The sequence below is a fragment of the Pipistrellus kuhlii genome, unplaced genomic scaffold (assembly GCF_014108245.1).
Source record: "Pipistrellus kuhlii isolate mPipKuh1 unplaced genomic scaffold, mPipKuh1.p scaffold_m20_p_22, whole genome shotgun sequence".
In the NCBI taxonomy this organism is placed as follows: Eukaryota; Metazoa; Chordata; class Mammalia; order Chiroptera; family Vespertilionidae; genus Pipistrellus; species Pipistrellus kuhlii.
In genome coordinates, this window is record NW_023425521.1 from 488,896 (window position 1) to 505,046 (window position 16,151).

Sequence of the window (16,151 nt, forward strand, 5' to 3'; positions counted from 1 at the left end):
GTCTCCCTCCCGCGCCCCTCGCTCTCCCCTCCCTCCCCGCAGGCCCAGCGCCTGCCGAGCGGCCCGGGCTCCGGGGGTGGTCGCCCGGCGCCCCGCGGACGCTCACCTGGCCCCGGAGCCACTGCGGGGCGCAGAGCATCGGTGCCGGCCGCGCTCCTGCCTCCGCGGCTCCTTCCCGCCCACGTGAGGCCCTTTATCCTCCCGGGCCCGGGCCCGGGTCTGCTTCCCGAGAAACGCCCGACGCCCACTCCCTCCGCCGCGCCGAGCCCCCAGGCGTCCTGCGCGCCGGGGAAACCGTTAGGAGCGCGGCAGCTTAGAGCCGGGAGGCCTCGGGGACCCCCCGCCCCCCGTTTCCATTCCATCCCTGAGGCCTGGGCCCGGGCTCCCACCGCGGGTCCGCGGCCTCCTCTCCCCGCACCCCACCTTCCTAAGCGGGGGGCCCTGGACACGGGCGCGGGGGCCAAGGCCATCGGTGGGGCGGTGGCGAGGTGACCCAGCTTCCAGCGGTGGCCCAGGGGGGGCTGTTTTTGTACCACCCGGACCGGACCGAGCCAGCCCAGGAGCAGACCGAGCCCGGGGAGAACCGAGGGCTTGGGGGGGAGGGGCTGGGTCCCAACACAAACACTCGTTTTCGTATAATAAAGACATTTATTTAATCTATGAAAATAATGTACAATAAATACTCTCCCCTCTTCCTATTATTAAAGTTTTAATAAATAATCTACGGTCTAAAACTTAAAAAAAAGTGGAAAATAGGCTCCTCTAGTTCTTTTTTAAAGAAAAGTCCCCCATCCCCTTCAAATCTCCCCTACAGTGTGATTATTCCTGAGATTTCGTTGGAAGGAGTCTACCGAACGGAATGTTTCTGTGGTTTCAAAAAGACACCCAAGTATCCCATATTTTAGAGAGAAGAAAGGAAGTGGATGAGACGCTAATTCAATAATACCTGAATTTTAGCAAAATACATCGAGAAGTCTGAACCACTTGGGGGTCGGGGGTCGAGGGAGGCGGGGAGGGGGTGCAGAGAGGCCGGGAGGAGGAGGGGGGTCAGGGGAACTGCAGATCGATGGCACAGAGGGTGCTGGTAAAGAAGTCCAGGTCCTCCTCGGAGAAGGGAACCGGGCTGTGGAGCGAGCCCTGCGGGCCGGGGGAGAGGCCTCCGGACAGCGGGAGGCAGGAGTCGGCCGCGAAGAAGTTGAGGTCGGGCAGGAACGGCGAGTCCTGCCGCTCCGGGAAGGCCTCCTCGGGCAGCAGCTCCGGGTCCAGCCCGCGGGGCCCGCGCGGGGCGCAGCCGGGGCTCGGCGTCCCCGCGCCGTCGGGGCCGGAGACCACAGGCGCCGGGGGGCACGGAGCGGCCTCGGACGGGTGCGAGCAGGCTTCCTGCGGGGCGGAGAGGCGGCCGGGGCTGGCCGCGGGCTCCAGGGCGGGCTCGCCGGTGTCCTCCAGGGCGCCCGGGCCGGCCGGCTCCCCGTCGGGCGGCTCCCGGTGCTGCGTCTGCCGCTTGTGCTTCATGCGGCGGTTCTGGAACCACACCTTGACCTGCCGCTCGGTGAGGTCCAGCAGGGCCGCGATCTCCACGCGGCGCGGCCGGCACAGGTACTTGTTGAAGTGGAACTCCTTCTCCAGCTCCAGCAGCTGCGTGTTGGTGTAGGCGGTGCGCAGCCTGCGAGCCCCGCCGCCCGCCGCCTCCGCCAGCCCAGGGCCGTCTGCGGGGAGAGGGACGGAGCGTCAGAGCGGCCCGCAGCCTTCTCCTCCTCCCGGCCTCAGCTCAGAGCGGCCCGCATCCTCCTCTTCCTCCTCCTCCCGACCTCAGCTCAGAGCGGCCCGCATCCTCCTCCTCCCGGCCTCAGCTCAGAGCGGCCGCATCCTCCTCCTCCCAGCCTCAGCTCGGCTGCAATAAAAGACTCTCCCATCCGCCGCCAAAGAACGGCAGCAGCTGCGCCCTTTTCCTTCCCGCCCACCGGAGCGGCTCGCTCTCCCGGCTCTCCCTCCTCTCCCGGCTCTCCCTCCTCCCCCGCTCTCCCTCCTCTCCCGTCCCTCTCGCCCGCACAGCCGGCCCGGGTCAGGGCGAAGCATTGAGAGAGCCGCCCACGGGCCAGGCCGGGGGTAGAGCCGGCTCCCCTTTGCCCGCCCCCCGCCCCCCGGAACCTCAGAGCCTCTCCCCCAGGTCCTCCGAGGGGACCCCTTCATTCGGACTCCACCCGGGGAGGGCGTGTATAAAGGAAAGATGGTTCCTCGTCTCCTTTCCTCCCTGGCTCCCCGATTCTCCCTGGAGCTGGGGGAAATGGGACCGAATCTCTTCCTGTCCTCACATCCAGCCCCAACAACAGTCCCCCGCCTCCTCGCAATGAAGGGCAATCGAATTCCCTTGTAGCAGAGAAAAGGCTCTTCCCCAGCCAGCGCCCAAAATCTGCGGGGGGAAGCGGGGTGGGGGTGGGGGTGGGGGGAGAAATCCGGCAGCGGCCGGGCCTGAGCCCCAGCGGTCTGTTCTGCCGCGTCGTCGCTGAAATCAACGGGGCAAGGAGCCCCACCGGGCTCGCCACCTTCCCTGCCTCCCCCATCGCTTTCTCCCCCCGTCTCCCAGCCGCCCTTCACCCACCCCTGCCGCCCCCGCTACTGACCTGTGGGCGAGCCGGCCCCGGAGGCTGGGGCCGAGGAGGCGGCCGGGGGAGACGGGGCCGCGGGGCCGGGCTTCCTGGCGGATTTCTTCTCCCTCATCCAGGGAAACTCGGGGGCCCGGGGGGCGGCGGGGAGCGGCGGCGGCGGCGGCGGAGCGGGCCCATCTCCGGCTGGCTTTTGGCTCCCGGGTCTCTGAAGGGTGGAGGCGCCGAGCTGGAGGCTGGGGAAGGTTTGCTCGCAAGGAGGAGGAGTAGGAATTAATGTCGACTCCTTGATTGATGAAGTTTGAAATGTCTCCAAGACAGCGGGGAAGGAAGTCAGACACTCGGCGAGCGATGGCTGGCTGTTTATAAACCCAATCTCCCTCTCAAATTCAAAATTCATGGCTTTCCGTGGTGGGGGAGGGGGCCTGCTGGGGGGGGGCGTCAGGAGGGAGGATCGGAAGGGACCCCCCCTCCTGCCCGCCCCCCAGGTTTATGTGATGGAGCGATTTTGGGAGGGAGGGATTTTGCTGTCTCTCTCTTTTTTTCTTTTCTTTTTTTTTAATTTTGGGCCTTTATAATTGTATATTGCCGATAAATACTAGCGTATGGGGACTCTCTCTATTAAACCCAGGACTCTGGCGAAATTGCAGGGAATTCGTGGTCACGGGACCAGACTCGGCCAATCGCTGGTCTGGGCCTGGTGGAAAACAGAGAGCATTATTTGCTTTAATTGATTCAAAAACTCTAGAGGACCCCCGACCTGGACACCATGAGCCCCCCAGTCCTTCACTCCCTCTCCCCAATGCCTCCCTTTCTTGAAAGAGAGAGAGAGAGAGGGAGAGAGAGAGAGAGAGAGAGAGAGAGAGAGAGAGAGAGACATTTCCCTCATCCCCTTCAGAGGATCAAAATCCTCCAGAAGCCTGGAAAACAAGAGTATCTAAGGGAGAGATTTCCCTCTTTTCGAAATATTTTAATAGAGCTCATTGCTTTCTGTCCATGGCCAGCACATCTTCCCCCTCCCCCAAAAGGAGGCAGAGCGAGGATCTCACTGTGGCAGGAAGAGGCAGGAGAAAGGGCTTCCCCGCCAGCCTTTGGGGAAAGTGGGTGTTCAGGTGCCATAAGGAAGAGGAGAGATTTACAGTCATCAGCACCACTAGCCCCATCCCGCCGTCCAAAAGCAACAGATAAATCCTGGGAAATCGACAGGCACTCCCAGGCTGACACAGGGGAGTGGAATAGATGGCGCCTCTGGCCTCCAGAGCTGTGTGGTCTCACTTCCCCTTCTGCCCAGTGTTTGCAGCGCTGCCTGCCGCTGCCCCTGTGTCCACCCGCCTCACCTGCCTTCCTTACCTGGAGGCAGCTACAATCCTCCAGGACACGCCCCCTCAAGGGCAGGGGGGTGGGGGCGTCTAAAATGCATAGCACCGCTCAAACCTCAAGCCTGTGTCTGCATCTGTATCTACACCCAGGAACATGAACAAGAACCAAGGTGGCCACCCATTTATTTAACTCAGAGCATCTCAAAGTTGGGGTGGGGGGTGGATTTTTCCCCCTAGGATAAAGAGATGCCTCCTCCTATTTTTATCATTGTGCTAGTTTCAAAAAAAAAGAATCACTGTCAAGAAAGAATTCCCTGAACATGGAGGGGGTGGAAATAATGACCACTGAGATGATATTCCTTTCCTGGCCCCAGAGGAAATTTTTGTGTTGTTTTTGTTGTTGTTTTGTTTTTTTAATTTATTTTAAAGGTATCCAGATAGTGGGAACTTGAGGGCGTGCTGCAATTTACTGCAGGGAGGAGGCCCAAGACTTAGGGTTCCAAGCAATTGGTGGGTAAACCAGATCTCCAAGCAGAAAATGAAAAGTCAATCTGGGGGAAGGTTTTTAAATAAGTGGGTCAGAGGGACAGGAGAGGAGATGAGGCGATCAATCTTAGCCCCCTGACAGCTCCCTCGGATGGCATCAAAGAATTTGGCTCTTTGGGAAGGCAGAGGGAGCAGCCGAAATTCCCCATCCCTTTAAAAGGCCCGGGGGTGGGTGGTGGCAGCACAAGAGAAAGGTGATGCCGGGAGAGGGGGAAACAGATGGGAAATGGGGACAGAGGGTCGGGGCGCTGAGTTGGGTGGAAAGTTTGTCTGGAGAACTCCCACGGCTCCGGCCTCCCCTCCCCCTCCCGGCTCCCAGCTGCCCAGCCAGGAGGAGAAAGGCTGCTTAGCAGAGACATGGCAACTCAGCCGGGAGCTGGAACTGGAAACTTTCTGTCAATGCAAACGGCCGCGTGGGTGGCGGTGAGTATTCATCCGCGTGGGCGGTGGTGAGTATTTTAAAAAGGCTGAGCTGTCTGCATCGAGGGTTGGGGCTGGAGGTTGGGGCCCGCTGGAGGTGGGAGCTGCGGGGACAGGGGTGGCCGGTCTGGCAAGCTCTGGAGGGCTCCGAGAACTGCTGTGACCTGGACAAGCTGGCCAGGGACGGCTATGTCCAGCTCAGCTCCACAGAAAGCACCATTTACCCATTGGAGGCGTGGATGGGGCGCGGGGAGGGGGGCGGGGGTGCACAGAACAACCCGAGTAGCAGAGGCTGAGTGCAAGTTGTGCAGTGAGGCCTGAGAGCCGGCCCCTGGAGAAGCCCTGGAAGGGGGTTCCCGGGCTCTGGCGCTGGCTGCAGGGTCCAGGGCTTCTGCCTGTCCCTGCAGGAAATACGGCTGCGCCTAACCCCGCTGACAGGTTTTACTGCCAGATTAGAGAACAGCAGAGAACTTGGGTGTTAAAAGGGGCCAAGAGAGCCCTCCTTCCCCCGCCCCCTGTTGTGCTGTGGATCTTACAGCACAAGATATTTGCGCCAGGACTTTGGCTGCTGAGCTAGCGCTGGAATCTCTCAAGGAAAAAAAAAAAAGAGAAGAAAAGGGTGGGGGACACCAAGCTAAGCCCGCCTTATTGCTCTTGTTTGCCAACCAGCTTGAAGCCAAAGCTCTGGTTTTCAAACTCAAGCTCCATCCTGGCTCTTGGCCTACCTCTCTCTCCTGCTAACTAATCAGCCCGCCTCACCCCCCAGAGCCAAACATGGCGCTTCATCCAGTTACATCATTCAGAAAATGTTATTGGGGAAGAGGAAAAGGGAGAAAGAAAAAAAACCCTTGAGCGTTATTTGATCCCAATCAAACTTTGCACGCTCTTGTGCCTTTAAATTATAGCCTGACCCGATGCTAAATTGCTTGCTGCTTGGATGAGCCGAGTCCAGTTAAAATCCCACTGGGGTGGGGGTGGGGGAGTAGCACTCAGGTTGCTTTTTTTATATATATATATTGTTATTTATTGTTGCATAAAGACTGTAATTACTAACCTTGGACTGCCAGGATGCAACATAAAAATGAAAATCAGCCCTCTCTTTAAGGCGGAGGGCCTGCAAGGATTCTCACCGACAACCCAACCCCCACCCCCAATCCCTTCCACCAAATATATGCTCCTAATTAAGCAATGCCTGCGCATCGCTTACAATTAGAATTATGCAACTCTTCAGCGAGCAGCCATCGCTTCCCTTTCAGCGAATTAGCTCCATATTTCAGCCGCCCTGTCTCCCTCGCTCTTATCGACTCCAGCGACGCAGCGGTGACATTTCATCTTTGACAGAGCCTCTCTAGCCTCGCTCCAAACGTGATAAAACTTTTATGGAACCACGACTAAGAAATGACGTTTTCCCGAGGATCGTGGCAACAGCCGCCCAGTAGCCCGGGGACTATTTTATTGACGCTGAGATCCAGCAGCGTCTCCCGCCCTCCTCCTCTCCTGCCTGGCTGGGGAAATCAAGGCGCCTCCTCCACCGCCCCCCCCCCCGTTTTTATTTAGTAATTTAATTTCACTTTAGTTTTAAGATTTGACCTTAGAAGTCCAGGCCTCAGATTTTTTTTTTTTTTTTAGATTAATCATTTTCCTTTGTTTTCATTTTAGACCCAATGGTGGTTGGGCTGCGGGTCACGTGACGGCTTCTTTGTAGCTCCGGAAGAGGACTGTGAGGTTTAGGTGGCTGGGAAGGAGCAGCAATCTGCGGGGGTGTTGGTGTTGTTGTTGTTGTTGTTGTTGTTGTTGTTGGGGTGAGGGGGCTGGGTAAGGAAGTTGTAGCCAAAGGATCAAAAAGACAAAAAATGGTCAATGAGGGAGAAAAATGGAGAGGCAAAGAAGCCAAACAGAAAGACCTAGAGAAAGCACCCAAGAGTCCTCCTTCCTCCCACCTTGTTTCATCAGTCTTAGCTCCAGGAGTTGGCAGGATGGCCCAGGCCCCTCTGAGAAAAGCTACATAAACATGAGACACAGCCAGGGGAGGCAGGCGCCTGAGCAGGGGACAAAAGGGCCAGGAGACGGTCTCCGGTGTCCCATCCCCTTGGGGGAAATTTGGCAGTCAGGGCCTCCCTCCGTCCGCTATCTAAATTGGACCACCAGGACAAGATAAAATTGATAACAGAAAGTTTATTCAAGAATTGTTTGACAGACAACCCTTTTAAGTAAGGAAAAAAAGTAACTACGGAAGAACAAAGGAAGTTCCAAGAGGGAATTAACTCTAATTCTACAAATTCAGGACTATACAGTGACAATTAGGAGCTGAGTTCATGCCTTTTAGAACTAATTACAATTGCTCCTAAATACGAGTTTAACATAAATCTACAGCTCTTTCCTAGAGTACAATCATAACTAAAATAGCTGGTTTTACATGACAGGAAACACGTCCTTTATAACAAGTAATACTAAAAAAAAAACAGTTTTTTTTCCTTTTTCCCTCATATAAATACATAATGTACGGGGATAAATAATACAAAAAAAAGAAAATATTTTAACAGGCTATGACCAATAAATATATATGAAAATGTTCACTAGAACACACACTTTTTGAGCGACGCTGGACTCCTGCAGGCCCAGGCACCTCTCACAGTTGTTTTTATATCCATTAAAATGTAAACTCTAAGTGCAACGAAAGTGTCCTGTCAGGGGGTTGAGCAAGGCACACGGGCCCAGCTGCAGCCCTGCCTGGGACAGACAGTTTGTTAAAATATACCCTGTTTTCACGTTAAGTCAAGAGAGCAACGGAAGAAAAAAGTGTAGAAGAACCTCGTGTCTCCGATTGCTTTCTGTGGGAGGAGGGGGATGGACCTGGAGCTGAGATGGGCGGGAGGCAGTAGAATGGGCAAACCCTCCGTCCTGACACTTTGCCTGCCCTCAACCTCCCAGCTTTTCCATAAAAGAAAAAAATATAGATATTTATAATATAGACAGCTTTGACTTTCAAGATCTCTCGCCATCCCTGAGCCCTCTGGAAACTGTAATTGATGGGGTCGGGGTAGAGATATTAATGTCCTGGAGCAGAAAAATATGGTGCTACAAGGGAGTGCCCAATTAACTCCGAGAGACGGGAGGACAGTGGAGACTTCGGGGAGGTGGGAGGGGGTGGTGCTTGGTGCCCCTGGTTTTGAAACGTTTCCTAATTCTTTTTAAAGGAGAATTGCAAGGTGGGAAAACAATCAAGATTTGGGGGAAGTACCCACAGAGACTGACGGTAAGTTGGTTGGTTGGTTAGTGATGGCCTTGCCATCTTGTCTGTGTTTTTAAAATGTGCTTCTCTACCTTGTTGCCCTGTCTCCTCCCTCTAGCCCACTCCCAAGCCTGGAATGCCAACTGCATATTGCCAGAGGCCTAGGGTTGATTGCGGGGTGGGGGGTGGGGGTGGGGGTAGGCTGTCATCTCCAACCTGCTGTGGGCCCCTTTTCGGCGGGCAGGCAGACAGATGGCACAAGGGCTGGAGGATCTTTGAAAAGCAACCTCCCAGGCCACGGAGGGAAGGGACTCCAGGCCCATCCTTCCCAGGAAGCCTGGTGGCCAAGTCCCTGCCTCTTCCTTCAGACCTCCAGGCTCTCCCCCGCCCCCACCCCTTTACCTCCTCCCTCCGCCCTCCCTCTCCCATCACAGGTGCGTTAACTTGGGCGCTTCTTGGATTCTACCCTGAGGAGGAGGAGGAGGAGGAGGCGCATGGTGAGAGGAGAGGTCTGTGTAGGTGGGGTGGGGGTCGCAGGGTCCGTGGTGCTGGCTGGGGGCCATCGGGGGCGCCCCGTTGTAGTCCAGGCTCCCCGAGGGGTGGTGGGAGAGGTGGTTGAGGCCGTAGAGGGAGGGGCCGGCAGGGGGCGGCAGCGGATCCACGTAGCCGCCCCCGCCCACGTAGCCCGGGCTGCCCTGCATGGCGGGCGTCCCGTAGGCCGCCCCGTTGGCCGGGAGGACGTGGGGCTCGTACTCGGGCGCCGGCGTCGGGGGGTATTTCTGCGGGGGGGCGACGCCGCAGCCTTTGAGGGGCGGCTGGTAGGTGGGGGGCAGCGCGTAGGCGTTCGGGTGGGCCTTGCCGAAGGCGGGCGGGGACGGGCTCTCGTAGCTGGGCGTCATGGCGTGTAAGGCGTTCAGGAAGCCCGCGGTGGACTGCATGGGCTGCGGGGGGCTGCCGGCGGGGGACGGGCCCCCCGAGGACGAGGCCAGGCCCTTGGCCTTCTGGTCCTTCTTGTACTTCATGCGCCGGTTCTGGAACCAGATCTTGATCTGGCGCTCGCTGAGGTTCAGCAGGTTGGCCATCTCCACGCGGCGCGGCCGGCACAGGTAGCGGTTGAAGTGGAACTCCTTCTCCAGCTCCACCAGCTGCGCGCTCGTGTAGGCCGTGCGGGCCCGCTTGGACGCCGCCGAGCCCGGGGGGCTCCGGTCCCCTCCCCCGCCGCTGCCGCCGCCGCCGCCGCCTCCTCCTCCTCCTCCTCCTGCACCGCTGCCTCCTCCGCCTCCGCCTCCGCCTCCTCCGCCGCCGCCGCCGCCGCAGCCCTCCGCTGGATCCGAGGGGGAGGGGCGGGAAGGGGAGAAAATGAAATAAAGGATAATTACTGAACACGCCGAAATTGAATGCATCATTTCTTAATAAATCCAGGCCTGGACTCGGGTCCCCCGCCGCCTCCCCTCCCCGTCCCCGCCTCCTCCTCCTCCTCGCTCCCATCCCTCTCCCCCCCCCCCCGCCCGTCGCATTAGCGGACACTCTATAATAGTGGCATTTATTAAGAGACCTGTTCTCCTCTCGCTGCCCCAGCTTATGAAAATTTGATCGTGTCACGCAGACCGAGAGCCACATGGCTGTTTATGTGGGGCTGGATTTCTCTCTCTCTCTCTCTCTCTCTCTCTCTCTCTCTCTCTCTCTCTCTCTCTCTCTCTCTCGTCCCTTCTCCCCCATCCTTAATTCCAGGCCTGGGGAGACACCACCCCCCCATTTCCTGCCCCTGCCTGTGACCAGGATGGGTGGCCCAGGAGGACCCTGGGGGAGCCAGGACATCCGTGGGCAGGACACGGGAGTGTGCGGCGCGAAGAGGCGGCCGTAGCCCACAGGCCGGGACCCCGGGGCCGCCCCAGGGCGTGTGATTAATACCCGCAGTGATCATACTTAATAATAATCAATCGTGGGCGGCTCTGCGTCTGCCGGCAGCAGCAGCGTCTCCAGGCCCGGCGGCCTGGGGAGGGCCGAGGCCCAGCGCCCGGCCTTTCTGGAGCTCTCCATCTCTGGGTGGAGGGTGGAGGGTGGCCGGGGGGAGAGGGTGTCGGTGGGGTCAGGGGTCACCAGGCGGTGGGAGGTCAGGGAGCCGCACCTCCACCTGATATTGTTCGGGGGCCGCCGCCGGGGCGCCGCGGGGCTGGTGCTAGAATAACAGGGACATTCCTGGCCCCGGACAAAAGCGCAGAGAGCCGGTACCTGTGCCGGGGGAGCTGCTTTTCAGCTTGGACGTTTGCCTCGACTCTTTCATCCAGGGGAATATCTGTTTGGTGAGGGTGGCGCTGGCGCCGGGGCCGCCTTTGGGGGGGCCGCCCTTGCCGCCGCCGCCGCTGGAGGTGCTGGTGGGGGCGGCGCTGGGCGGGGGCGAGCCGGGCGGGGCGGGCAGCGGCTCGGGGGCCAGGCCGGGCCTCATGCAGCTGCCGCCGTTGAGCTCCTTGGCCTTGGCGTGCGGGCCGGCGCCGCCCAGGGCCTGCAGCGAGCACGCCGCGCGCTGGTAGTCGCCCTCCAGGTGCGCGGCGGCCGGGAACGGGGCCTGGGGGGCGCCCTCGTAGCCGAAGCCATTGCTGCCGGGGTACGAGGAGTAGCCTCCGAAGAGGGCGGCCGAGGCGCTGCTGTCGTAGTAGGTGGCTTTCTGCATCGCTGGGCGGGACCCGGGCAGCGGGGGGCGACTTGCGAGGGCCTGGGACCCTCACGACCGGACATTGGCACCCCCGGGGGTCACGTGGGGCGCCGGACCCCCCCTCCCTTGTCCGCCCCCCTCCTCCCGGGGTCTGTTCGGAGGGAGCCGCTGGCTGACCTGCGGGGGGAGAGAAGAAACACAAGGGGGAGAAGAGGACTGGGGCTCGAATCCATCTTAGGGACTGAAAAGGGAGCTGACATCAATAGAGATTTTTTTTCTTCTCCCCCAACCCCGACATCTTCACAGCAGATGCTGAGGCAATGGATTTTTCTGATTTCTACGCTTTAATTTTAAAGTAAAAGCCCGCCGGTTCTCATTGCCACGTAAAGATAAGGACTGCACACACCGTTGTGGTCTGGCTAGGGATGGAATCGTATGACTTGCTGCAAAAGTCCCTGCTTTCTCGCCTGCCAGCACACTAGCCTCTCACCTCTCCTCCTCCCTCCCCCTAGCTCCTCCACCCCAACTCTGGAGAGGGGGGCTCCAGGGGGGGTGGGGGGGAGACTGGGAGACTCTAAAAGCATCAGCAATACCCTGAGCTCAGGCCTCCTGCCTCTGTCTCCCTCCCTCCGTGTCCATCCAGGTCTCTCTCACCCACGCAGAGGCTCAGCGGAAGGAAAAACGGCTCGGAGAGAGCCAGGAGGAAGCAGCATGGTGAGCAGAGAGCCTTCTTGGGGAAGGGATCCTCTCCGCTCACCAAGACAATAACAACGGCCTGATCTAGAAACTTCCTGGAGACTTTTCACCTCGGGAACCAGAGAAACCTGGCCTTTCCCGCGTCCCTGCTCCAGGTACCACCTCCTCCAGCCTGAGTCCTGGCCCAGCCAGGTCCGGGACCGGGCCAGCCGCCCCCAGGGGGCCCCCAAATGGAGCGGGATTGTGTCAATTCCCGGGCCGGCTGGTCAGTGCTGTGACCATTTGGCCCAGGTCTCCTCCCTCCTTCATTTTTTTCACGGGACTTAATTTTTCCCACCCTTTTCTTGACAGTTTGTTCCCTTTGACTCCTTCAGAAGAAGAGAAGAAGAAAGAAACTGGATAACTGCTGGACTTTTCTACCAAGAGATGGGAAAAGACTTTCTAAAAGAGAAAAAAAAAATTCCCTAGGCAAAAAAAAAAAAAAAAAAAAAAAGTCAACAACAATATTATTCTCTAGCTGGGTATCTTACCCCTGTTTATTAAAGTTCTTTGGGGCAAAATTTTTTTTAAATAAAATCTTTTTTTTTCATGCAGCCTTTTAAAAGTGTGCCGGGAAAATAAAGGTTCAAGCTGTCATAGGATTGTTGTATATTTCTTCTGAAACTTCTGACTTCATCCCCCCCCTCCTCTGTCTTCCCCAATGCCTCCCCACCCCTTTTTTCATAAAACCTCCAGCCTGACCCTCTCTCCTGACATGTGAGTTTGGGATCCTTAAATCTCACTCAGCCCAGCTGGCAAACTCCAAAGAAAACTTAAAAAATAGGAAAGGAAAAAAAAAGAAAAGGAGTGTAGGTGAAGGAAGTCCCTCCCACACATAAATCCCCTTCTTCATCGCACAGATTTATACTCAAAAGACAGCCAGCCAAGACAGCCAGCCGGGGTGGCCCTGAGTTCCGATTGGCTTCCCGGAAGAATTTGTTCCTGGAAAATACACACACCGGCCGGCAGCAGGTCCTTTCAGGAAAACGGGAGTCCATGGACCAGGCTGACCCAGGCCCCGGATTATTATTATTACCACCATTCGTCTCCGATGATTCAACCAAAATTAGCTTCGGAGCTGCCGCCCTGGCTGAAGGGGGAATTAATTAGCAGGCATCCGTTGAGTTTGTGATTAATAGATAGGAGAATAAAATAAGATAAAAATAAAAACGTTGGAGGGGGCTGGCTGGCTGGGCCCTGGCTTTATTTAGTCTAAATGATGGTTACAGCAGTCATGAGAAGGAGGAGGAGGAGGAGGAGGATAATAAAGCAATAATTTGAGGCCCAAATTCCTGTCGCTCCCCTGCAATAGACCCGAAGGGCCGAGGCCGGGGAGTGTGGGGAGCGGAGGAGCCGGGAGCGCGGTCGGCGAGCATGGAGCCGCCGTCGCCGCCGCCGGCGGGGACCGGGGCCGGGGCCGGGAGGGAGCGAGGGCTGAGCCCCGGCCGCCGCCGCCGCAGCCGGGCTGTCCGCGCCGCCGCTGCCGGGAGACCCGCCACCAGCTCCGCCGCCCGCGGAGGCGGGAGCCCGGGACGCCGGCCGGGCTGGCGGCGGCGGGTTCCCAGCGCCCCGGGCGGAGCGCCCGGCCCCGCGGGCGGCGCGGCAAGTTCGGGCGCCGGAGGAACCGGACTAAGAGGCGCCGGCAACTCCGCTCCGGGCCGGCCCGGCTGCGGGGCGCCCAGGCCAGGCGGGCCGGGCGGCGAGCAGAGGGGAAGGTGCCTGGGGGGGACCCGCGATCGGGGGGATCCGGGAGAAGCGGGGGGCGGGGACCAGCTCTACACCCGGCCAAACGTGTCTATCCCCCTCGCCTCCATGTTGGAAAAACCCAGGCTCCATCTGGCTTCTCGGGAGGGAGCCGGTGGCTCCGGGCTTCCCCCCAGGGTCTGGCTGGAGGGAGCCACCCCCAGCACCCCACCAGGCAGGGCACACCCCTGGGAGAGCCTGGGGAGTCACCACGGGGGGGGGAGAATCTGGGGGGGGGGAATAGGCCACCTTCCAGGACTTAAAAAAAAAAAATAATAATAAATGAATGGGAGAAAAATAAAAACAGGGAAGGGAGAGAAAAAGGTTAGGCTCTTCTGATTATCGGGAGGAAAAAAATCTGCCCAGGACCTGGTTGCTAAAAGAAAAAGGAGAGAAAAGGAGAGAAGCAGGAAGAGAGAGGGAGAGAGGGAGGGAGAGAAGGAGAGAGAGAGAGAGAGAGGGAGGGAGGAAGGGAGGGAGGGAGAGAGAGAGAGAGAGAGAGTCAGCCGCTGCGTGGAAGGAAGCTTAAAGCTTGTGAACTCTTCTTGAACCGAGATTGGAGTCATATGGGCCATAAATCATTGAGACATACTCTCCGCCATTCACAAACTGATAGCCTATTTTAGTCCAGCTTACCTTAGCCACCGACGAGGGGAGAACAGGCAGACATAATATATATTCACATCGAGCCCCAGCGCGAGCGGCAGGCGAGAAATCTCCCCTCCTTGAAGGCAAAGGGAGAAAAGACCCCTGTTTAAGGCGGCGGCGGCGGCGCCCCCTCCCCGCAGCCACCCCGGCTGGGGCGCCCGGGGGCCGCCGGCCGGGAGCCGCGGCGTCCGCTCCGATTCACTCGGCGGGCGCGGGGCGGGGGCCGGGGCGCGGGGAGACGCGGAGCGGACCGAGCGGCGCTTGGGCTGCGGGGCTCGCCCGGGATCCAGCTCCGGGCTCCGCCACGGCCAAGTCGCCACAGTGCGGTTGCCCTATAAGACTGGTACGCCCTACTCTCCGTAACAATGGCCTCTGCTTTTGCACAGGGAGGAAAAAAAACCACACAGACACATGCACACACACACACACTCACACACTCAGCTCACACACACACACACACACACACACACACACACCACCTCTCCCCCTTGAGCGAGCTTAGATGCCTGATAAGGAGGGAAGGTGACGGTGGTATTGGGGGAAGAGGGGATGTTTACACCCACCCCCACCCCCATCCCCCAAAAAAGGGTAAGGAAAGAAGGTAGAGGTCTGGGATTTGTGTGTGTGTGTGTGTCTTTTCATTTTGTAAGAACAGGTACATTTTGAAATGGAGGTTTCGGCAGGCGAGGCAGGGGGAGCCAGGCAAGGCGCTGCTGCAGCCAGTTGGTGCGCCCGGCGCTCGCCACCCCAGGAGCAAACCATTATGCTAATGGAAGTAGCGGTGGGGAAGCCTCGTCAGAGGCCCCGGCCTCCCTGGGGGTGGGGTGCTGGGCGCCCCTCTGTATTCATCTGCCTGGAACACGAGGACTTTTTTTTTTTTTTTTTAAGTAGTTTCACTCCTCTGGGACTGGTGGCTGGGTCTCCCGCCCTCCGGCTCCCGCTCCCTCCATCTGAGCCTCCCGGTCTGCTTCTCCTCCCCCCACACCCACTCCATTCTTCCTCTCTCCCCACAAGTTTCCAGACCCAGTTTCCAACTGGTAGGTGGGGGGGGGCAGATTTTTTTTTAAAACAGCCCCCTCCCCCCCCCCTTTTTTTTTGAGAACAGACAACAAGCGGTGAGTGATTATCTTAAAAACCCAGACCATCTTGCAGGGCGAGGTGGGGCGGGGGGTGGGGGGGCTGATGAGATGGTGACAAAAGGAGGACCCTGTGTTTAGTTTCAGCTCAGGGCGGGCTGGCCATGGTCTGTGAGAACTTCCCAGAGAAGTTTCTGTGCGGATTCTCACCTCTGGGCGGGCAGAGGGGGCTGAGAGGTGCTAAGGGGATTTGTACTTCTAAGAAGATGAGAAGAACTCGCAAAATGGCTCAAGGTGGAGGGACCTGGCAGGAGAGACAGCGGCTAGCTGTGGTGGCTGTGATCATGATTGTTCTTCAGAACAAACCTGCTCTCTTAGCTCTGAGAGAGGATGGCTCCTGGCAGAAGGAAGGAAGAGGGTGAAAGCTGAACTTTCCGCAGGGCCTGTGTGTGAGGGCGGGAAGGCCTGTGGGAGGAAGACCGGGGCCAGGAATGTAGGTGTCTGCAGATTTGGCTCGGGGGTGGGGAAGAGAGAGCCCCGTTGGTGGAGGGAAGACAAAAAGAGCACCCGGACATTCCCCAGAGCAGGATGGTTTGCAACTCGGCCTAACTGCTGACTCTGGGCTGAGGGGGAAAAAGAGGAGGGAGGCAGGCAGCCTCTCTCTTTTCCCCTACAAAGGCAGCTGGGAAAACTTAAAGCAGCCCCTGGCCCTGGGAGCTCCCGGTTAGGATACTGGGCTTTTGCCTTCTCCCATCTGGATGCACCAAGGAGAGATGGGACTGGGAGAACAAAGGTGAGAGACCGTTTCCAGCTCTTCTATTGTCTTCCTTCCAGGAGAGGGGGGTTGTGTCTGGCAAAGCTTCCCTCGTATCCGAGCGTCCCTCCCTCCCAGGCTCTGCATTGGGCTGAGAAAGTATTCCATTCCCACAGGAAGTGGTTCCTGGGCTCCTCTGGCCCCCACTTCTCCCAGCCCCCTAAGTCAGGCTTTCTGGGTGGAAGCAGTAGGTTTCCTGGGGCCCTGCTGAATGGAGGGATGGGGGACCCAGGGCCTCCCTACCCTCTGGCCACAGAACAGCATGCAGAGCTTTCACTGTGATATCCCCAAGGATCCTGCGGCCTCCCAGGGAGATGGTGGCTGAGAGAGAGGGCAGATGAGGATAGAGGGTGGGAGCCATT

At 58.5% G+C, this 16,151-nt stretch overlaps 2 protein-coding genes and 2 long non-coding RNA genes across 5 annotated transcripts in view; 2 read left to right on the forward strand and 2 right to left on the reverse strand.

The window, feature by feature from the left end:
• Nucleotides 1-628: 628 nt before the first annotated feature.
• HOXB2 (homeobox B2) lies at nucleotides 629-4,072 on the reverse strand. The gene is made up of 2 exons (XM_036451007.2): nucleotides 2,622-4,072; nucleotides 629-1,706 (listed from the first exon to the last, which is right to left on the reverse strand). The coding sequence occupies exons 1-2, from the start codon at nucleotides 3,001-3,003 to the stop codon at nucleotides 1,048-1,050; spliced, it is 1,041 nt and encodes a 346-aa protein (XP_036306900.1). The 5' UTR covers nucleotides 3,004-4,072; the 3' UTR covers nucleotides 629-1,047.
• Nucleotides 4,073-4,596: 524 nt separating this feature from the next.
• On the forward strand, nucleotides 4,597-8,151 carry LOC118726355. Its single transcript, XR_004990280.2, has 3 exons — nucleotides 4,597-4,891; nucleotides 6,548-6,619; nucleotides 8,086-8,151. It is a non-coding gene; the product is annotated as an uncharacterized LOC118726355 (long non-coding RNA).
• Nucleotides 7,044-16,151, reverse strand: part of HOXB3 (homeobox B3) — a 55,292-nt gene continuing 46,184 nt past the window's right edge. For both annotated transcript variants that reach the window (XM_045586067.1, XM_036450999.2), the window contains 3 exons: nucleotides 13,888-13,975; nucleotides 10,353-10,950; nucleotides 7,044-9,444 (listed from right to left, as the gene is read on the reverse strand). In XM_045586067.1, coding sequence (XP_045442023.1) covers nucleotides 8,549-9,444; nucleotides 10,353-10,791 — 1,335 coding nt within the window. In that variant the 5' untranslated portion in view covers nucleotides 10,792-10,950; nucleotides 13,888-13,975 and the 3' untranslated portion in view covers nucleotides 7,044-8,548. The remainder of the gene's footprint in view (nucleotides 9,445-10,352; nucleotides 10,951-13,887; nucleotides 13,976-16,151) is intronic.
• LOC118726356 lies at nucleotides 11,378-12,029 on the forward strand. The gene is made up of 2 exons (XR_004990281.2): nucleotides 11,378-11,624; nucleotides 11,821-12,029. It is a non-coding gene; the product is annotated as an uncharacterized LOC118726356 (long non-coding RNA).

Excerpts from the sequence above, each read along its gene's own strand:
- HOXB2 (XM_036451007.2), bottom strand. The coding sequence starts at position 3,003 with ATGAATTTTGAATTTGAGAGGGAGATTGGGTTTATAAACAGCCAGCCA. Across the intron at positions 1,707-2,621 it reads CGGGGCCGGCTCGCCCACAG|ACGGCCCTGGGCTGGCGGAG; the intron begins GTCAGTAGCGGG and ends CTCTCCCCGCAG.